This window comes from Gambusia affinis, linkage group LG16 (genome assembly GCF_019740435.1).
Source record: "Gambusia affinis linkage group LG16, SWU_Gaff_1.0, whole genome shotgun sequence".
NCBI classification, from domain to species: Eukaryota; Metazoa; Chordata; class Actinopteri; order Cyprinodontiformes; family Poeciliidae; genus Gambusia; species Gambusia affinis.
In genome coordinates this window covers 4839968-4861245 of record NC_057883.1, presented here as the reverse complement: position 1 = coordinate 4861245, position 21278 = coordinate 4839968, and the positions used below count along the sequence as shown (strand labels likewise).

Sequence of the window (21278 nt, the reverse complement as noted above, 5' to 3'; positions counted from 1 at the left end):
AATCTTAAGAGTTTTTTTTTTTGTTCAGTTTCAAGTGAAAATATCTGAAGTAACTTTTCAGCAAGATATACGAGCTTGTTTTAAGTAAAAAATTGCTTAATGTTGATGATAAAGTTCTTCTTCCATTTGAAAATTATTTCACTTATAAAATGGGTAAAATGTTGTGTTAATATGTGAGACAGTCTACCAATGGAACTAGAATGTTTAAGAACTTTTAAGTAATTATCGACTTAAAACAAGCTCATATCTCTTGCTGAAGAGTTACTTGTAAGATAGTTTTTCTTATTTAAAGAGCATTAAGATATTTGCACTAGAAACTAAACCAAAAATACTTGGTAAGATTTTGTGCTTTTGCAGAGTAAACATTCACCCGCTTCGGATGTTATCATCCCATAGTATGGCCATTATCAGTGGTTATCAGCCCCATTGAATGGCCTCAGTTGGTCCCTGATCTGCCTGCTATCAGGCTGTTATCAACCAATCTATCGGTGATAACAGCCACTTGTCGCTAATAGAACTTTTTTTAAGCTTTTTTTAAAAACCTTTATTTATAATTTATCTGCGAATTTACCAAAAATACAAAAGCCAAATGTATCCGTCATAAGATTTTAATTAGGTATTGTAATAATTGTTACAGTATTTAAAAACAACTCACTAAAATCTAAAACCGGAGTTGTTTTTTTTTTGTTTTGTTTATTTTTGTTCGCTTTTTTAAAGACCTATATTTCCAATATGCCTTTTATTTCTTTCGATTTTTTCCAATAATTCACTCAAAATAAATGCCAAAATTTAACATACTTGGTTAATTTTATTGGATCTTTACAAGACGTGTTCTCTCAATACATGCCGTGTTTTTATCTTCCGGTCGCAATTTATATATATATATATATATATATATATATATATATATATATATATATATATATATATATATATATATATATATATATATATATATATATATATATATATATATATATATATATATATATATATATATATATATATAACAATACAATGATATTAAAAGGTATATTCTAGAGATATGTAGTTTGTGGAGTTGTCCAACCACACAGCCCGCCACTAGGTGGCTGTGTGTACATCCGAAGTTGCTTGCAATCCATTAATAATGATAAGAAGAAGTTAGGGTTTCTAATCTTATTTTTAATTAAAAAAATTAAAAATTAAAATACGGATGGATTTGCTCATATGATTATATGAAAATCTGTGTTTGTACCATATGAAAATGTTTAATATTTGTATTAGTAGTAATAATAACAAATTACGGATTGCACCCGAGAAAACATTAGAGAAGAAGAAGAAGCTTACGTCATTCGACGCGACACTTTCCACGGTCGGAGCTGGTAAGTAGCCCCTGAATCTGTCAAATAAAAATGTAGTAAAAAACCTCAAAAGACCGAAAGTCTACATTTATAAATCTGCTGATGGTTGTTCTGTGAGTCAATGTTAGCGAGTATGTGGCATAGCATGTGTTTGTACAGATTTAGACACGTTTTTAACCCTATTTGGTAGAAAAAAGGCTACTTTAGCTCGCTAAAGTAGCTTCTTAAAAGCCAGTCAGGTTCAAATGTAGCTGTCCTTCATACCTTTAATAACAATGTGCTAAAATTTTGTTTTTTTATTATTATTTTATGCTTCTCGGTGTTACAGAATTTCTGTCTTCTTTCTGTTCTCTCCCACTTTAGAACCATGCCTAAATATAAGAGCAGTGTCCGTTGTAAGACCAAAAAAATAAAACTAACTCGGAAAACCATCGGTGCTCGGGCGAAATCTTCCTACATTCCCTCACATGCAGGCTCATCTGACACCAACACTGTTTTTCCCTCATCACATGATATTTGTACTGAAAACTCAAAGGAAGAAGGGACCGCGTATACTAGGGCAAAAAGGAAGGAGCTGACTCTATGGGATACACTAAAAGATCAGGTCTTGGAAGAGTCCTATAAGTCCTCCGCTCCTTTCTCTGACATGTGCTCGGTGTGCAAGAAACCTGGAGTATACCGCTGTCTGGAATGCAGCAGAAGCAGTGTTTTTTGCAAAGATTGTGTCTACACAGTACACATAAATTCTTTGCACCTCCCTGAAAAGTGGAATGTAAGTTCATTTTTGTTGAATGTACTAATAAATATTGTAATTGATATGTATAGAATGAGAATGAGTTCTTAATTGCATAAAATTCGGTTTTTCTCTGTCCTTTTTTGTGTCTCTTTAGAAAACCTGCTATGAGGCTGCTTTCCAGCAGTTGGTGTTGCATTTAAGTGGAGATCACAGTACCCATGATGTTTACTCCAGAGATGTAAAGACTTTTGTCAACACAGGTATGTTTTTACACTATGTAATTTTTTAATTAATTAATTTTGTGTATACGTGTATGTATATATATATGTATACTGCTCAAAAAATAAAGGGAACACTCAAATAACACATCCTAGATCTGAATGAATGAAATATTCTCATTGAATACTTTGTTCTGTACAAAGTTGAATGTGCACAACAGCAGGTGAAATTGATTGTCAATCAGTGTTGCTTCCTAAGTGGACAGTTTGATTTCACAGAAGTTTGATTTACTTGGAGTTATATTGTGTTGTCTAAGTGTTCCTTTTATTTTTTTGAGCAGTGTATATATATATTCTACAAAATTCTAAATCTTATTTAGTAAAATTTATGTTTTCACTTTATGATTATTAATCTTGTCCCACGTGAGTATATGTTTATGTGACTTTTTATTGTGGAATAACTTTTTATTCTTCTTTGTTGTTATTTATTTATACTTGGATACACAAATATAGAAAACTACATAAATACATAGATTGGAGGGGAAGCTCAGTTAAAGACAACACATGTTAAGTTAAACACAATTAAAGTGGCAAGTCTTCATTGGTTTGTACATGTTTAAAGAAGGGATATATCATCCATCCATTGCCTTCTGCTTATCTGGGTTCATGTCACCCAAGTAACAGCATAATTAAGGATTCCCAGACTTCCCTCTACCCAGCCAATTGGGCCAGCTCCTAGGGTGTAATCCCAATACATCCTACACCAGTGGTGCCCAAAGTCGGTCCTCGAAGGCCAGCATTTTGCAGGTTTTAGTTCTGTCCCTGGTTTAATGCACTTGGATCCAGTGACGGCTCAGTAGAAGAACATTGACCTGCTGGAAAGGTTGTTACCACCACCACAGAGAGAACTAAAACATGCAGAATGAAGGTGCTCGAGGATGAATTTTGGTCACCCCTGTCCTATTCCATGTTAGAAGCATAGATGTGGCCTGGTGGTTCCTAAAGGGAGCAGTAATAAAAAGATCAACTCCTCATATGGATATCATGTATTTGTTATAAAACTTATAAAATCAAAGTATAAGTATAACACATATTGTGGACTGATTTAATTCAGAGTTCTATAAAACAGTGTATTTATTGACTCTATAAAATAAAAAATGGAATGAATCTTCAGTAATCTTTTTTCTTTCTTTGTCTTTTTAGGTCATCTCATTAATTGCACAGTTTCTTTCTGTAAATGCGAACCTGAGGTCTGCACTCTTCTGAAATATGGCCTTTGGCCTGCTTCACCGGAGAAGCCACAGGCTGCTTTTTCAATGGCTCTTCTTGAGCTATTTGTTCATCTTTCTTTGGAGTGCCAGGTCTCTGTAGAGGGATTCATCAACACCTTACGGTGGAAAAACAATCTTACTGTTATGGAGGTAGTGAGAAAAAGATATGTCCTAGTAAATATGTCAACAATATTGCAACTTTTTTATTCTGTTTCATATATAAAATATTTCTTTAAATTAATGTCATTGATGGCATTTCCAGTAGACTAGATGTGTTATTTACTGCTTTCTCATTTAGAATTGTTTTTGTTTTACAGTATTTATTTATTTTTACTTATGTACCTTTGGAATTAATAGATTAAACATAAGTACTGTGATTCTTTTTACTACAGGTTAATATGCTGTACAGAGCCCTAGTAGTAGAGTCTATTTCCCAGTTTCGCCATTATCACTTCCGACGAAGGTCACTAGTTGGCCTTTGTGACCAATTTGATGATGGCACAGTGTGCCCAGCATGCATAAAGGTTGGACACACTGAGATAAATTCGTAATATACTTTTAGAAGACATTAGTACAATGGACAAATGTCATTTTGAGAGCTTTCAGACTTATCCTTATTCTTGCTGTTTATTCTTCAGACTGATGGCACTGTAATTGTGGCTTTGGATGCCAACTTTGGCCTCGTACGAAAAAAGAGCTCTGGAAGTAGTATCACTGAGCCATTGCAGGGTAACAGAATGTTTGTCAGGGATGAAGATGTTGAAGAGTATGTCGGGTCAAATCCTGACAACTGTCAACCAACAGAGGTGAGTAAATATCATATCTCATTTTCCATTCTGGTAACTTTCTTGTTATTTATTTTCAGTCAATGCTTTTTGAAAAATACCCTTTAAAGGAATTTTATGACAGATATATATCTATTTTTGTAATTTAAAAATTTTTTAACGTTCATTTATTTTGACACAATTTGTATATTCCTCAAGTTTTATGTGTTTCACTGAGGACCTATTTCCTTCATTTTTTAGAACTGTAGCAAGTTCAAAGCTGGCAATGCACTTCGTTCCCAAAACCAGCAAAAAAAATTAGACATAACTGGTGTATTTGGAGCATCATGTCGCCACGAGGTTCCACTGATATTTCTTAACATGACACATGGAGAAAGGTGAGTTTTTAAAGTGTATTTGGATGACTTCAACATAACATCATCCAATTATTTGAAAGACTCTTGGATTATTTTTTATACATTATCTTATGCTGTTATCATACTATTTTTTAACAGACTTGCATATCCTAAATATGTCATCACAGAGCTGATGAAAAAATATCAGGAAAAAAACATTAATCTGCATGTCATTTATGACATTGCATGTGTCCTGTCCAGACATTTCTGTGTGAGTATAATTCTTAATGTCCGAGTTCTTTATAATATAACAACAGTAGTGACACACTGTCTGTCATTGAACAGAAAACTGGAGAAGGAATCCCAAAAGGACTTTCCCTGGCGGTACCAGCATTTCATGTGTATGGGCATAAACTGCAGTGTCAGGTATTTTTTTGGTTGTTCTAAAGTTAGTCTACCAAATTGAACATCTTGTTACATCATATATACATATTGTTCACCCTGTTGCTATAAAGCAGCATGACAATAGAAAATGAGTTTAATTGTTTCAAATACCATGATATATTCCTTTTCTCTTTTCTTGTTCTGTTTTCAACACAAACTGGATAACATCCAGTGTTATGTATGGTTTTTTGGCCTCAGCAGTATTTTTATGACACTTATGTGTTTTTGCTTATGTACTTTGTATGTTTTAATTGTATTACAGCTCCAGGGTTAAGTGTTATTTATAATTAAAAATTTAATATTGAGAATATTTACTTATATTTTCATTATTAATTATAATTTAAAATTTCATATGGCCTCCAAAAAACAACATTGCCATTGATAATAACTTTGGTGTCCATTTGTAATTGTTACAGGCCTACATGATGTCCAATATATTAGGCTCAATATTGGGTGTTGCACACTTTACAGTAATGACTAATTATGTTAATCAGATCATGTACAGCACGCGACGAGTTCCTGGATTTGGACTAACAGATGGTGAATGCATGGAGAGGTTATGGTCGTTTTTGAGAAGATTTTCTCGAGTGACTAAAGAGATGACTCCCTCCCATCGCCTTGACCTTCTCACAGACGCACTCCTGTACTATGGTAGAAGAAAATCTGCAGATCTAGGTGTAGTATATGTACATAGTTTATTTAATAATTTACTGAAACTTTTTAAATTGAACTTCAAACACTGGCCGTTATTTACAGATGTGCAGCTTCTTCAGAGGTGGGAAAAAGCCGAGAAGATTGCGAGTATTGCTGAGGAAGAGATTTCTGCAGTTTTGAAAGAGTCACCGAGTAAGCTTGTCTTAATTGAAACCTTTTGATTGCAAAAAAAGTTTTGTATTCATTTATTTATTTTTCCTTTGTCCAAAGTAAGCATTTCTGAACATGACCTACAACAATGGATGGAAACACAGAGACATGTAGCCCAAGCTGCACATTTAAAAACTAGAGACAAAGGTATGTTTTTTTTTCTGTTCTATTTCATTTGGGGTTTTTTTTGTTTTTTTGTTTGTTTGTTTGTTTTTTTCATTTGTGTCAAGTGGCAATGTTGTGAATGTCATTTCAAAGCTGCTTTGACTACATCTAAACAGAGTTTGAATATCTTTTTTTGACTATGACACTTGTAATGAACTGGATTGTTCATGGTTCTTAAATTAATTGAACTATATTACATTGAAATTCAAAAATGCTTTGTGTAGCACCCCTCCATGGGCTGCCACATTAACGTGGTGGAGGGGTTTGAGTGTCCCAATGATCCTAGGAGCTATGCTGTCGGAGCCTTTATGCCCCTTGTAGGGTCACCCAAGGCAGACAGATCCTAGGAGAGGAACCAGACAAAGCGCAGCCATAACACCCCTTATGCATGACCACTGGAGACAGTCTTCCCTTGCATGGACGCCGTTCACCTGGTTCCCGTTTTGTTGCCAGAGGTGGAGGTGTGGCACATTTCAGTGAGCCTGTTGGCTGTGCTTTCAACCATGCACCCAAGCGGCCAAAAACAGTTTTCTATGCAGGGTGCCTTAGTCATATAGGCCGACTGCTGCTAAGCGGAAGAAGATGTACAGATGTTTATCCTAAAGGGAAATTAAATTTTTATGTAATTCGTATTATTTCCAATTATTCACAGAGATATTGGATTGTTCAATAACATACATTGTTGACTTATCTACAGAGATTGTTCCAAGATGGAAGAGGAACTATGTGATGAAGCTGACCGAAATCAACCAGCTCAGGTATGATCCTTTTTTGAATACCAAATCAGTAGGCAGATTGGTGGTGTGTCTGTAATGATGAGGGCGCTGCAAAGGTCTGCAGTTTTCAAGACATGTAGTAAATACAAAAAAAATTAGTCAAATGTCTCGATTTGGTGGTTGTTCCATGTTCCTAACCTCACCCATGGGAAGCAGCCTCACTACTAGGCACTAACCTCCGACATGCATAAGATATTGTATAAACATTGTGAAATACTTACACAAGAGTTACAATGTTGCCACATTAATGACAAAGTATTAAGCTCAGCTAATTATAGAAGCTATGCCAATATAAAGTCTTTGTTTTCATTTTTAGATCCGGATCACATAAACAGGAGTCACTCATTGAAGATGAATCGCAGTAAGTGACAGAAATTTGTACTCTTCTATATTTGAACAACAGTTTCCGCCTCAAGTAAGAAATTGTGCGTTGTGTTGTTTTTTTTTTTGTTTTTTGTTGTTGTTGTGGTTAGGCTGGACAGGGATCTTCGAATGATTGAGAGACACCATGGTGTAAAACGAAGGTGGCTCCCTTCGGATGACATTTTCCAGAGAACACTGAGAGATGTTGACCAGGAACTTAGAGGTCAGCTGATACAACGAGCACAAAATGAAGCAAGGGAGAGGGCCACTCTTCTCAACCTGAAAAGAAGATATAATGGTAACACTACTTCTTTTCTTGAAGTTTTTTTGCATTATTTATGCATTACTGCAGATATTAAGTCACTGTAAGAACTATCAGTCTTTATATTCTGAGGATAACTTTTTTAAGAGTACAATTAAAATATCATTCAATTATTGGCAGTAATAGATTTTGACCTACAAACTGAGATTTCCTCATGCGAACTTTAGTGTCATGTTGAATGTCTTGTGTAGAATTGGCTGCCACTACTTGTGTTCACAAAATCCAAATTGAGATAAACACTATTTCAGATGTTGACCTTTTATTATGTTTAACATACTTCAATAAATGACTATTGTATCATGTTTTCATATTGTGTTGATTTTATTTTTTTTGACTAGTATTTATAGTTCTTCCTTCTTTACAGATGGACAGGGAGTTGCTATAAGGCTGTCCAAGCAAGTGAATGCCTGTAACAGGAAACTGAAGAAGATTGTTACAGAGTACAATAATCTGCAGTGGCCTCCACAAACTGGCATCTTTCCATCACATTTAGAATTTCTAGAATTGTGTGATGCCTCCTCCCAGCTGTACACATTGTTTGATGAACAAGTGAGTAGAATTGATCTAAAGGTTTTATTCAACTTTCTACATGCTGTTATTCACTTTACGTTGCTACTACACTTTAACAAGGTTCCACTTGCAATTGTTCTCTTATTTTAAAGATTGAAGATCATGGTGTTGTTCCAAAGAACCTAAAAAGTCGAGCAATAGAAGCCCTGCATTTGAAGACTAGAGCAACTGAAGAAAAGCTTCTACTTAAGAGAGAGATGAACACTGTCATTCTTCACCTTCATCAACAACATGGACATTTAAGTTCAGCTATAAATGATACTGCAGATCCTGGTTCAAAAGCTGTACTTCATCAAAACATTATCATGTTAGAAAAGAAAATGTACAGTGCAATGAACATGTTCAAGAGGTTTATCGAAGTTGGTGCCCCTCCTCCAAATCATCACCTACCAGAGTTCAACTCTTATTCTCAAGCACTTATGTCTCCAGATCTACATTACATAGACTATGATGAAAGCATTGACGATGGAGAGGATGAAGGAGATGATGACGACGACGACAATGTTGACGAAGGAGAGAACAGCATAGATTGTGAATCATCTTCATGATTTATAGCCACTTACTGTCCTATGTGAAGAGCACATATTCCAGTATAAAGTTCATTGTTTGATGATTTTCATATAAGCTTTGTGGTCTAACATCTCAGTTTATTGCTTTTGATATTGTTGAGACATATCTGTTTTTTTAAGTCAAGCTATATATAATCAAGGGCATTTTAATTTTACTCATTACAGCTTTGTACTCTTTTTCACATTTTTTCTCCAACAAAGATTTTATTGTATTTAGTTTTACAGATACACCTGCCACATAACCAGTACAGTAAACAGGACCTACGAACACCCTCTTAGATACATATCTGCATATACTCCTTTAAGTATACAGGAGAAAATAGTCCACTGTTGAGGCTCCCTTGTTGCACATTGTGTTTTGACATTAAACTTGTCTCTAACTGGCTTCGTCATTGTGAGATATGTCCACTCCTTCAACAAAATTCCGGAAGGGTCTCCAAATGTTTTCAAATAGATCGCTTTTCCCTTTCTGGAGATACGTTATGCGTTCCAGAGGTAAAGTCTTCAGCATTTGCTTAATCCATTGGTTGATACCTGGTCCTGTTGTTCTCTTCCAGGATAGTGCTATCAGTCTTTTAGCCTGTAGTAGACATATATCAATCAACAATTGTTCACATTTGGTAAACAAAGTATTTTTAGGGTACAAACCTAAAATTAGAAAAGCAGGATCTAGTGCAACAACTTTAGAGACAAGATGTTCCAAAGTTCTTTTTATGGCTTTCCAAAAGTTTTGAATTTCCGTACATTTCCAAATACAATGAAACAAAGTCCCCTTTTCTTCTAAACATTTTGTGCATACATCTGGTATATTAGGGTTGTACCTATTTAAATTGACTGGTGTAATATAGATTCGCATTAACCATTTGTATTGCAGTAACCTTAAGCGAGAGTTAACAGTTTGCTTTTGAGCCTTTGCACAGACAGACTGCCAATCTTCCAGTGACAGGTTTATTCCCAGGTCTAATTTCCAGGCTTCTAGTTTTTTTTTCACATTTATTAATGTTCTTGTTCAGTATGACATTATTAATGACTACACTTCATTTACAGTTTGAATTTAACTCTTAATTTTGAGATGCAGCATAATCTGCTTTACCTAATATCTTTAAATTTGGGCACCACGAAATAACTAAAACGTAGTGGACAAAAACTTTTGTGATGTTCATATTTGAGAAATATTTGACTGTTATCCAAGAATTATATTATTTTGAAGGGCACTACTCTGTATTAAAAATTCATTAAGTGCTACGTCAGTGTTTCTGTGATATTTCAGACAAATTTCAAAACTTACAATATGGACTATTTGTAGCCTGTGTAGGGACTTACAAACTGGTTGATTTGATTTACCTTCCTGGTTTTAGTAAGAATGCCAGCAGCACCATAATGTATCATCTGCAGTTGGATGATTGACTACTTTTTTAGGAGACCCCTCACACCAGCATCCAGGTTGAGTGTTTGCTGTCTAAGCACTCCTTCCACTGCTCCACCACTCATATGGCTGCACAGACTAGTGAGAATTATCTTACTGTTAGATTTGCATTTAGTTTTACAACTGTAAGGACATGTTGTTTAAAAGGTTATAGAGCAGTTAATATTAGTGTTGATGTTTGCGTTTTTCAGGAGGGCAACGCAAATATTGACGTCCTTCACACCAGATATTACATTAAAATTTAAGCACACAGCGGGACGGATCAGGCAGGAATATAAAGACAGAGAGTCTGAATAACACCAACTGTATGTCAGAAAATTCTGACATGTAATCTTATGTGATTTGTCTCTGCTTACATAAAAAAAATATATGGGCCACTATGGAAAATGGTGACAAACCATTTTGGGACCTATACTGTCTGCCCTCTTTTTTCCCTTATGGGGCCCACCTAGGTATGCCGGCTGGGGCATTATGACATAACTGTTTGTAACCTACCTGAGAAAGCGGCAACATACAGTCATATGAAAAAGTTTGGGCACCCCTATTAATCTTAATCATTTTTATGTATAAATATTTGGGTGTTTGCAAAAGCTACTTCAGTTTGATATATCTAATGGACACCTTAATATTTCAGTATTGAAATGAGGTTTATTGGACTAACAGAAAATGTACAGTATGCATTAACAGAAAATTTGACAGATGCAAAAATATGGGCACCTCAACAGAAAAGTGACATTAATATTTATTAGATCTGCCTTTTGCTAAAATAACAGCCTGTAGTAACTTCCTGTAGCTTTTAATAAGTTCTTTGATCCTGTATGAAGGTATTTTTGACCATTCCTCTTCACAAAACAATTCCAGTTGAGTTAAGTGTGATGGTTGCCGAGCATGGACAGCCCGCTTCAAATTATCCCAGATGTTCAATGATATTCAGGTCTGGACTGGGATGGCCATCCAGAACATTGCAATTGTTCCTCTGCATGAATGCCTGAGTAGATTTGGAGCGGTGTTTTGGATCATTGTCTTACTGAAATATCCATCCCTGGCATAACTTCAACTTCGTATCAGCTTCTTGAACATTATTTTCAAGAATCTGTTGATATTGAGTTGAATCCATGTGACCCTCAACTTTAACAAGATTCCCAGTACCAGCATTGGCCACACAACCCCAAAGCATGATGGAACCTCCACCAAATTTTACAGTGGGTAGCAAGTGTTTTTCTTGGAATGCTGTTCCCCCCCCCCCCCCCGCCATGCATAATGCCTTTTTTATGACCAAACAACTCAATCTTTGTTTCTTCAGTCCACAGGACCTTATTCCAAAATGAAGCTGGCTCGTCCAAATGTGCTTTTGCAGACCTCAAGCGGCTCTGTTTGAGGCATTGCTGAAAAGGCTTCTTTTGCATCACTCTCCCATACAGCTTCTCCCTGTTAACACATACTATCTGTAATAGTGCAGCTAAACTAAATATGAGAAAAAAGTGAAGCCCTGATCATAGTTTAATACACTACAATTACACTCTCAATGACCATATACATTACTTTATAACATCCTCGCACTTACAACTCACAGGGTCTTATTGTTGCGGCAAACGTTCAATGTTTGAAATGGAATGCGCCCCATCATTGACACACGGGGCCTTATTGTCGCGGCACACGTTCAATGTTTGAAATGGAATGCGCCCCATCATTGACACACGGGGCGATGTCATGATTAAACTCACCAGTCTGAGTGGGTAGCAAATTCTGTTAAAGTAAGTAAATCACATTTTCCAGTCATAAACTGAACTTATCAGACAGAATGAAATCCTAATGTCAAATCGTATTAATAGTTCTCATTAAGCGGCAAAAAGTGTGTAACTGGTCACGTGGCGTGTCACCCATTGATAACCAATAGTAACACGTGACGTTGTGGAACTACTGCATCCCACACTGGGATCTTCTCCAGCTGTGTCCTATCAACATGCCTGTCCCAACGATTTCGCGAAGGGAGAAAGTGCCTTTACCTGAACGTGTCGTCTTCTAACCTGGTCAATTTGTTTATTTAAAAGGAAAGATCTTACTCATTCTTTTGCTAAAGGGTATTATTTGTGCTACCATGTGGAAATTTTTGAAGTGCAATAGTAATGAGCTAACATGCTCACTGATGTGTTCGTTTGATACCCAAATGTTTGTTACTATTTAAAGCACTCACATTTGACAGAATATCTTTTCAATACAAAAGCTTTTATTGAACATAGCACATTTATCAATTGTTTAAAACAAACTACAGGAAATGCTAACATTGAAAGACATAACAAGGCTCAACTTCTAGGGGGTCTGACAATGACGACACAAGTTTTTCTTGAATCCACATGCCAGGTGTGACCACTGCTCACATGTGTTGCAACGTCGCCACTCACGCCACTTCTTCTTGGCATTTTTTTTCTGATCACTGAACAGACAGTGGCAGATGTTGCAAACATCCTTAGTATCTAAATAAAGAAAAATAAGTCATTTATTGACAAATGTAGTTTAAAAAACATAAAAGAAGCATAATGCCTTAATTTATTTTAATGCATACCATCTGTAGTCGGTTCTCTTGACAGCACTTCCGTCAAACCCATAGGCTCTGTTATGCTCCGCTCATCTAAAGAAGAATTAACAGTTTAGTTGCAATGTGATCTCAAGGTAGGTCATACCTTCAAGTAACGTTTAAAATTATTATACTTTATATGGGAATATGTTATATAGAATAACTGATAGTAACTCAGTTCTGTGTAAACAGCATATTTAAACATATTGAAACAGTTTTGTTATTAATACTTCTTATTTTTATTCATTGTCGTCAAAATTAGGGCCCTGAGGATGGGCATCCTGCATGTTTTAGTTCTCTCACCGGTGGAAGTTACAAACTTTTCATCATGTCAACCTATTCATAGGCCTTGCATTAAATCAGGAACAGAACTAAGAAATGCAAGGTGCTGGCCATTGAGGAACAATTTTGGGAACCCCTACTTTAAGCTATTGGTTAATGTGATTTGTATGTAATTATTTCTGCAATTTTTTTTTATGTTGAAAACAAATTATTGCCTGCTCATTCATTAGTTCCGTAATTTGAGATGTCTTCTACTTCCTTAAAGTTAAACCAGCGATGCAAGATAAGCATCTATGCTGTTGTGAGACTTGCCAACTTGCTAATTGTCACAACTACATTTGTTCAACAGTCTTAGCATGAGAAACGCATCACATGCACTATATTACACATAAATATTTGTACAAACACAATATCAATGCCGAGATGAATCTTGCAGACATTGAGATGACAGTACAGCTATAATCCGACTATACATAATAGCCATATAGAGCATTTGGAAAGGTGTTACATCCTCACTAATGAGATCACCCAATACACGTACCCCAAAGCGTATGTGATTTATGTAAGTATGGAATATTCATAATTTCTTAAACATATCTGGTTGTACGTCAGAGTGACCTAAAGACAAAGCTGGACTCCCCACACTTTTTGTATCTGAAAACCTATAAATCATCCGGAATACATATTTTCCTAAGGAAGACCAGACATATTGTGTTACCGAGGGTGTAGTGCACTTTGTAATATACCCACATAACATACATAACAACATTGTAATGGAGGACATTCAGCATAGACATGCAACGAACTTACCATTTGCACACATTCCATTCAAAATGTCTTCCACAGTTGGTGTCCTAATTTTTCTCCCGGGGTCTGATACAAAGAATAAAATATAATTATTGAAATTGTTTTTCCAACATATCTTCAATATGAGTACAATAAAATGCAATATCAAAACTTGAAGTACAAGTATCCAGGACATGGCTTAAACAGTATTTCTCAAATACACATTGTGAAGTGTGAACGATTAAAGGTTTTCTTAAGGCTAATATTAATCAACACAACATTGTACTATATTAATTTTAACTAACGAAAGGACAATTTCCCATACTCCAGGGTATATTTGTTTCATTTCTCGTTGTAAGTTGACATCTGCTTCTGCAAAGTTTTTACAGTAACTATTCCATCACAGACCATAATTGCAAATAACTAAGCAGGTATCTGTTGGGATACACTGAATAGAATTGTCACAGGGAAAGAGATTTATTTCTAATATAAATCTGATATAAAAACCATATATACAATTTCAAATGGAATTGTAATTGTATGATTAAAACAAGTCCAAAAAAAAACCCTATTACATGGAAAGGGATACTGAATGAAGTCCTTCCAATAAGTGTATTTGAAAGTCATAGGTATAATCTTCTACTTAACACCACTAGAATGTAATAAGGAATAAAAACCACTTTTACTATGAGAAAAAAAACACTGTGTGTATAAAGTTCAATCTGAAGACATACCATTTGCAGTTATCACCACTCCAGTGTCAGATGTTACAACTGATTCTTCAACAGTCTTTTCATCTGAAGAGAAAATTGAAATTAGTAGTGTGAATGATGCATGCATTTTGTTTGTATAAAAATAATTATTGCACTGTCAATACATTAATTATAATACATGTTCTTTGTTGTCAGAGGAACACAATTCAAAAGAAAAAACAAAAAAAACAAGAATGGATGATCTTTCTGCTAAAGTATTATTTCCCGTCATCCGTGTTCTTTCAGCAAACATTTGAGACAGAGATGGTTTTTGTTTGTTTTCCACTTTACCTGCCATAGAAAGTATTCATTTATGCACGTTTGTCTGTTATCCTTCAACTCATGTGACCATACTAGCCGAGGAGATGAAACGTTAAAAACAATAAACATCGTCTTGAACAAAACAATGGAGCAACTATAAATAAAGAGACTTTTTTGTCCGTTTATTTCTAAAAGGACAAAAAGTGTGTCTGTAAGAAGCTATTACAGACACGCCATTATAGTATGCGAGTATAGTTATTTAGAAGTTTGACTACATTATACTAGATGAGTATGACAAAATGTTATGGTGATTATGACAGTAGTGCTAAACAATAAACTTAAGTGAATAGCACAATTCATGGGGCGCAGCAGTTTGAGCGAGTGTATAAAGACAGACTACAGAACTCATGCGGCCTTCCAGACTTTGACTCTGATCCTTGGATCCTTTACCAAATGCTTTTCCCAAAACAAATGCTACTTTTGGATTCTGCTCTTTAAATACTTCAAATTAAAGTCTAGCAGTGCAAAAGGAATGACTAAATATAAGAACATAAAATTATGAAAATGACCTCTCAACAACAGACCACCCCATTGCATGATTACAAAGTACATTTTTACCGGGTGACTTCCATTTAAATATAATCTATCAACATTTATGCTCAAACACTTACGAATTGTAAAGGAAATGTTCGCCGCATTATTTAAAATGACTTCTAACTGTTTACGTCCATAGTGGCATGGTTTTTTGAGAATGATGCCATCAGGTAGACCACAAGCGTTGATAATTATGCTTTTATTTTGAATGGAGATGTACGGGAGCCTTCCTCTGCCACCCGCTTCATCTAAAAAAGATAAGAAAATTTTTTTAAAAGTTGTACATATTTGCAGTCAAGCTGAAGATAAAAAAGTGGATTAGTAATACAGAGCTCCAAATTGACTATTTAGAAAAGTGCAACGCACCAAAAAATTATAATTTATACAGCCGTGCACATGCAAAGACCTGTGCACCTTGCCTTTATAAATCCCAATTACTGGGAAATATAATGCAGCTGCTGATCCGTTCTGTTGCCACCCATTAATACATATTGAAATTAGTGTGAAGCTCACAAAAACTGTCACACAAAGCTCATTTTTATACATATCAACTCGTGCATCAAATATGGCATATAACTTTTTTGGTGAGTACGCACAATCATACATGTGGCCCATGGTTAATTGACAAGGTGTTACAGACCATTATGTCGACATATACGCAGATACCAACTTTATTACTGCAATGAAGTTAAATTATGAATTCATTACATTGACCATGACTAGAAAATTACTAGAGTATGATAATGTATTCTTACTGTATTTCCTGTTGAAGAGATCCTGCACTTTCTTAACAATTTGATCCACCGGTTCTTTTGCAGCAGAAGTAGATAATGATTTTCCTTAAAACAGTTCAAACAAGAGAGAAAAGATAATGTAAATATTAAGTCCACTAAGCTGTTATTTAAGTTTGACGTATCCCTGTCAGTTTGTGAAAACCTTGGAAATGCAGTGCAAAGTTGTCCAGTACGTCGGTACTGTTGAAGAACGAAGAAGCGCCTTTGCTGCTCACTTCTAGGACTTCTAATAAAGGCTTTTGATGGTCATACATCATTACACCAGTCTCTACCCCAAGCTTCTCAAGACCGGCAACCTTCAACAAAGATCAAAAGAAGAGTCATTCAAAACAGCAGATATACATAACATTACAAAGGATAGGAATAAATTTATTGACCTAGAAAATTTTCATTATTTTAAGTCAGTAAGAAACAAAACATAAAACAGTAAAAAATAAAACATAGAAATATGGCATGTAATATAAACATTCAATATTTATATTACATATGTTAACAAAAGGTAGATGACATTAATACATTCAAGGTAGTCTTTGAATTTTTATTTTCAATTAGAACACTATGCTTTGCCTAAAAATTATGTGACCCTTATAAATTTATAAGCAAAATAATACAAAAAATTAGCAATACTAATTCCATTTTTAACAGTGAAAATTATTGTCACCTTTTTTTTGGTTGTTAAATTAAATCTTTATATGAAAATGTATTTTCTTTTTATTACCATTACCTTATATGATTAAACACTTTTTTATGATGTGAAACAGTTAAGTGGAGTAAACTGCAAGCACAGACTAAATATGTCATGCGCAAGCATCTTATCCCAGATAAATAATAAATGGCATGTGGAGCAATGTACAGTGCTTCACTCAGTCTAGAGGAACTGAAAAGACTTTACACTACATTAAGTAATTTACACACTGATGGTGGTGAGCTAATGCCCACCATTAGCTCACCACCATCAGTGTGGCTATAACCAATAGGGTTCTTGCCACAGCTGGTTTCAGGCAGTCTGATAGAAGTGAGGCTGTCATGCACTGGCACCACTAGCAGCCAAAGCATGTCGACTAAGACAGACGTAGTAGGATTTCAAACTGGAAACCCAATGATTACAGGGTTAACTCCTAACATTATTTTCAATATACAGTTAAATGGCTTGAAAACATTCTTAAGGTCTTAGCATATATGGAAAACCTCAATTTTCAGCTGTTTTAGGTGCTTCTTCAATTTCAGGCATCGCATCTCTGGGCTCATGCCATCTGAAGTGCGCTGAACTTTTAGAGCTGCTGCCTCCTCCGCATATTGCCTCTTCTGCTCTTCTGCCAAAGTGGACCATTTCTGCGTAATATCTTTCAGGCTTCCTAGCAGGAAAAACAAAACAAAGAAAAATAGCAAGCAATCCATTGACATTGTACAGATCTCGTATGGCTCACCCCGACTCAATGGGTGTAGATTTTGATAAAGTTAAGAAAACTCTCTAACATTACATGGCAAATAGAAAAAGTTTTATCAAGTACTCAAGATCTCACAAATGTAATTTGATGAGATAAACTAGACAATACAAGTCAGATTTGTTTTGTAAGGATGGCTTATAAAAAATAACAGTCAAGGGCTCCTGTGAGCAGAGCAGAGCCAATTACAGGGGTGCCCAAACTGGGTCCTTGAGGACCGCTTGTTTTTCTTCTCTGTCTGGTGGTTGTAACCTCCTCAACATGTCAATTTTCTTCTTTGGCCTTCTAATGAGCCATGATTGAATCCAGGTGTGTTAACCTAGATTCAATCATGGCTCAAGGGCATGAAGGTTCCAGCCCTTGAGAATCAACTTTGGAAACCACTGTTCTAGAAAGTAAATCGAACAGAACAATGCAAGTATTACACAACTACAAAATAACTAAGGCAAGATACTTTTTCCAAAAATTAAGTTTATGAATAGCCTGGTAAAAAAATGACCCATTGTACTACACATTGAAGCATTCAGAGGGTCTGAGCTATAGCTATTGCTCACTTAACACTCATTTAACACCTCTGTAGATGTGTTAAATTTTACCCAATAGCTAATGTTTGTCTGTGACGTATGTCATGTACCAGTTCAACGGCAAAAATTCTACTTAAAATTGCATTCGCTGCAAAAAAATAAATAAATAAATAAAATAAATAAATACATAAAATCTGTCACTACAAAGACAGAAGACCTGAGCTCATCGAGGCAGCTGTCCATGTTAATTCCATATTTGGAAGGCCAACAAAGACTGAATGGCTTCCTTTACTTTGCTACAATTTTCTGTGCAATTCTAAAACAGCACAGAAAATTGGCAGTCTTAACAACTTCTCCTTCTGTTTACTGATTGGCACAATGAAACGTCTGCGGGAGATAATCCAAGTCAAGGGGAGAAAGCAAAGGCTGTGCTGTAAGTGAGAATTGCAATGATCAGGCTAGCTATACACACAACAATGCTTGTCAACATAACAGCTACAGTAAATCCTCTCTCACCCTTGTTCTTTAACTGATCCCTGCAGAACAGGTTGTAACCAGACAGGTCCTTGGTGTATAACTTCTTGTTTTTAGGTTGAGAAGAAGATGGTTTTTTTCTTCTATAGTTTCCAATCCAGTTCTAAAAAACATAAAAGTCTTGTTACAAAACAGGAAGCTTGAATTTATTTTTATATAAAATTGCATCTTGCCTTCTGAATTCTGAAATTGAACGGCTAGAAAGAACTTTGGTAAACATACATCAATGACAAACGGTGGCAAGCCAGTGGCCTGGGATGCCGTTCCAACCAGTGGAGATCCCACCCTGGTCATCCCTTCTTTATAGGCTTTCTGGAGGAAGACCTTCGCTTCCTCCGAGATATGTGTTCTCTCTTATCATGAAATGAAAAAAAGCAGAGCATATAAAAAATTATATTCAGGACAAACACATATTTTCTTAGATCTTGCTGTATAGCTCAATGTTTAAGAGATGCTAAACATACCTCTTCTTGACATTGAACCTAAAACAAAGACAGAAAATACAACCATGACTATGAATAAACAGAAGGTAGCTGTTTTTTCTGGTATGTGATAAATAAATATTAGCATGCATTGTGCTTGCAGGGTATCCCCCAGAAAACATGGTAAGCCCGGTGGTTGAGTTTTATGACAGTCAGTCATCCTGTAGCTGGTCATGTTTTTGAGATAAAAAATGTTAAAAGTTGACAGGAAATTTGAAATTACATTTTGAGAATTATGTGTTATTGAAAGATTGGAAGATTAATACTTGAACAATAACTATAAAGTCATAGAAAATGCAAACGTTTTACAAAGACTTAAATAAATAAACAATGCTTAGCCTGGTGGGGCAACAAATAAAGAATGATGGCCTCAGGGCTTATAATACACTGTGGGAAACGATGAAATGTAATGAACTGTATGATAGAATCCTAACATTAAATCAATATACTGATATAAACTAGTATACTGAAAAGTATACGGTTTCTTAAGATATATGAAACAAAATTTTAGCACATTGTTATTAAAGGTATGAAGGACAGCTACATTTGAACCTGACTGGCTTTTAAGAGGCTACTTTAGCGAGCTAAAGTAGCCTTTTTTCTACCAAATAGGGTTAAAAACGTGTCTAAATCTGTACAAACACATGCTGTGCCACATACTCGCTAACATTAACTCATAGAACTACCATCAGCAGATTTATAAATGTAGACTTTCGGTCTTTTGAGGTTTTTTACTACATTTTTATTTGACAGATTCAGGGGCTACTCACCAGCTCCGACCGTGGAAAGTGTCGCGTCGAATGACGTAAGCTTCTTCTTCTTCTCTAATGTTTTCTCGGGTGCAATCCGTAATTTGTTATTATTACTACTAATACAAATATTAAACATTTTCATATGGTACAAACACAGATTTTCATATAATCATATGAGCAAATCCATCCGTATTTTAATTTTTAATTTTTTTAATTAAAAATAAGATTAGGGCCAACCCTAACTTCTTCTTATCATTATTAATGGATTGCAAGCAACTTCGGATGTACATACAGCCACCTAGTGGAGGGCTGTGAGGTTGGACAACTCATATATATATATATATATATATATATATATATATATATATATATATATATATATATATATATATATATATATATATATATATATATATATATATATATATATATATATATATATATATATATATATAAATTGCACCGAAGATAAGGAAGATAAAAACACGGCATGTATTGAGAGAACACGTCTTGTAAAGATCCAATAAAATTAACCAAGTATGTTAAATTTTGGCATTTATTTTGAGTGAATTATTGGAAAAAATCGAAAGAAATAAAAGGCATATTGGAAATATAGGTCTTTAAAAAAGCGAACAAAAATAAACAAAACAAAAAAAAAACAACTCCGGTTTTAGATTTTAGTGAGTTGTTTTTAAATACTGTAACAATTATTACAATACCTAATTAAAATCTTATGACGGATACATTTGGCTTTTGTATTTTTGGTAAATTCGCAGATAAATTATAAATAAAGGTTTTTAAAAAAAGCTTAAAAAAAGTTCTATTAGCGACAAGTGGCTGTTATCACCGATAGATTGGTTGATAACAGCCTGATAGCAGGCAGATCAGGGACCAACTGAGGCCATTCAATGGGGCTGATAACCACTGATAATGGCCATACTATGGGATGATAACATCCGAAGCGGGTGAAACATTAAAGGAGCTGCATGCTTGCATGTTCCATTTTGAATTTGAAATGTCGAACTCGCTTTTAACAATCCATCCATCCAATTTCTGAACACCCTTCGTCCCTAATGGGGTCGGGCGGGGTTCACCCTGGACAGGTCGTCAGTCTGTCACAGGGCAACACAGAAAACAGACGGGACACACAACCATTCACACCTAGGGAGAATTTAGAGAAACCAATTAACCTGACAGTCATGTTTTTGGACTGTGGGAGGAAGCCGGAGAACCCGGAGAGAACCCACCATGCACAGGCATGCAAACTCCATGCAGAAAGATCCCGGGCCGGGAATCGAACCCAGGACCTT

At 35.3% G+C, this 21278-nt stretch overlaps 3 protein-coding genes across 3 annotated transcripts in view; 1 reads left to right on the top strand and 2 right to left on the bottom strand.

Moving 5' to 3' along the window:
- hhipl2 (HHIP-like 2) overlaps positions 1-21278 on the bottom strand; it is a 45076-nt gene that overhangs the window by 23003 nt on the left and 795 nt on the right. The gene's annotated exons all lie outside the window — the stretch shown is intronic.
- Positions 1301-9145, top strand: LOC122846082. The gene is made up of 17 exons (XM_044142790.1): positions 1301-1364; positions 1707-2115; positions 2234-2339; positions 3501-3718; positions 3961-4092; positions 4207-4374; positions 4594-4730; positions 4848-4959; positions 5034-5114; positions 5627-5807; positions 5889-5978; positions 6057-6143; positions 6859-6919; positions 7254-7298; positions 7411-7598; positions 7987-8171; positions 8285-9145. Exons 2-17 carry the CDS (start codon positions 1711-1713, stop codon positions 8738-8740), a joined length of 2652 nt encoding a protein of 883 aa, XP_043998725.1. The 5' UTR covers positions 1301-1364; positions 1707-1710; the 3' UTR covers positions 8741-9145.
- On the bottom strand, positions 12395-19399 carry LOC122846122. Its single transcript, XM_044142900.1, has 11 exons — positions 19199-19399; positions 18957-19087; positions 18717-18837; positions 17420-17586; positions 16374-16527; positions 16193-16276; positions 15515-15685; positions 14565-14627; positions 13855-13917; positions 12751-12816; positions 12395-12661 (listed from the first exon to the last, which is right to left on the bottom strand). The coding sequence occupies exons 1-11, from the start codon at positions 19389-19391 to the stop codon at positions 12498-12500; spliced, it is 1377 nt and encodes a 458-aa protein (XP_043998835.1). The 5' UTR covers positions 19392-19399; the 3' UTR covers positions 12395-12497.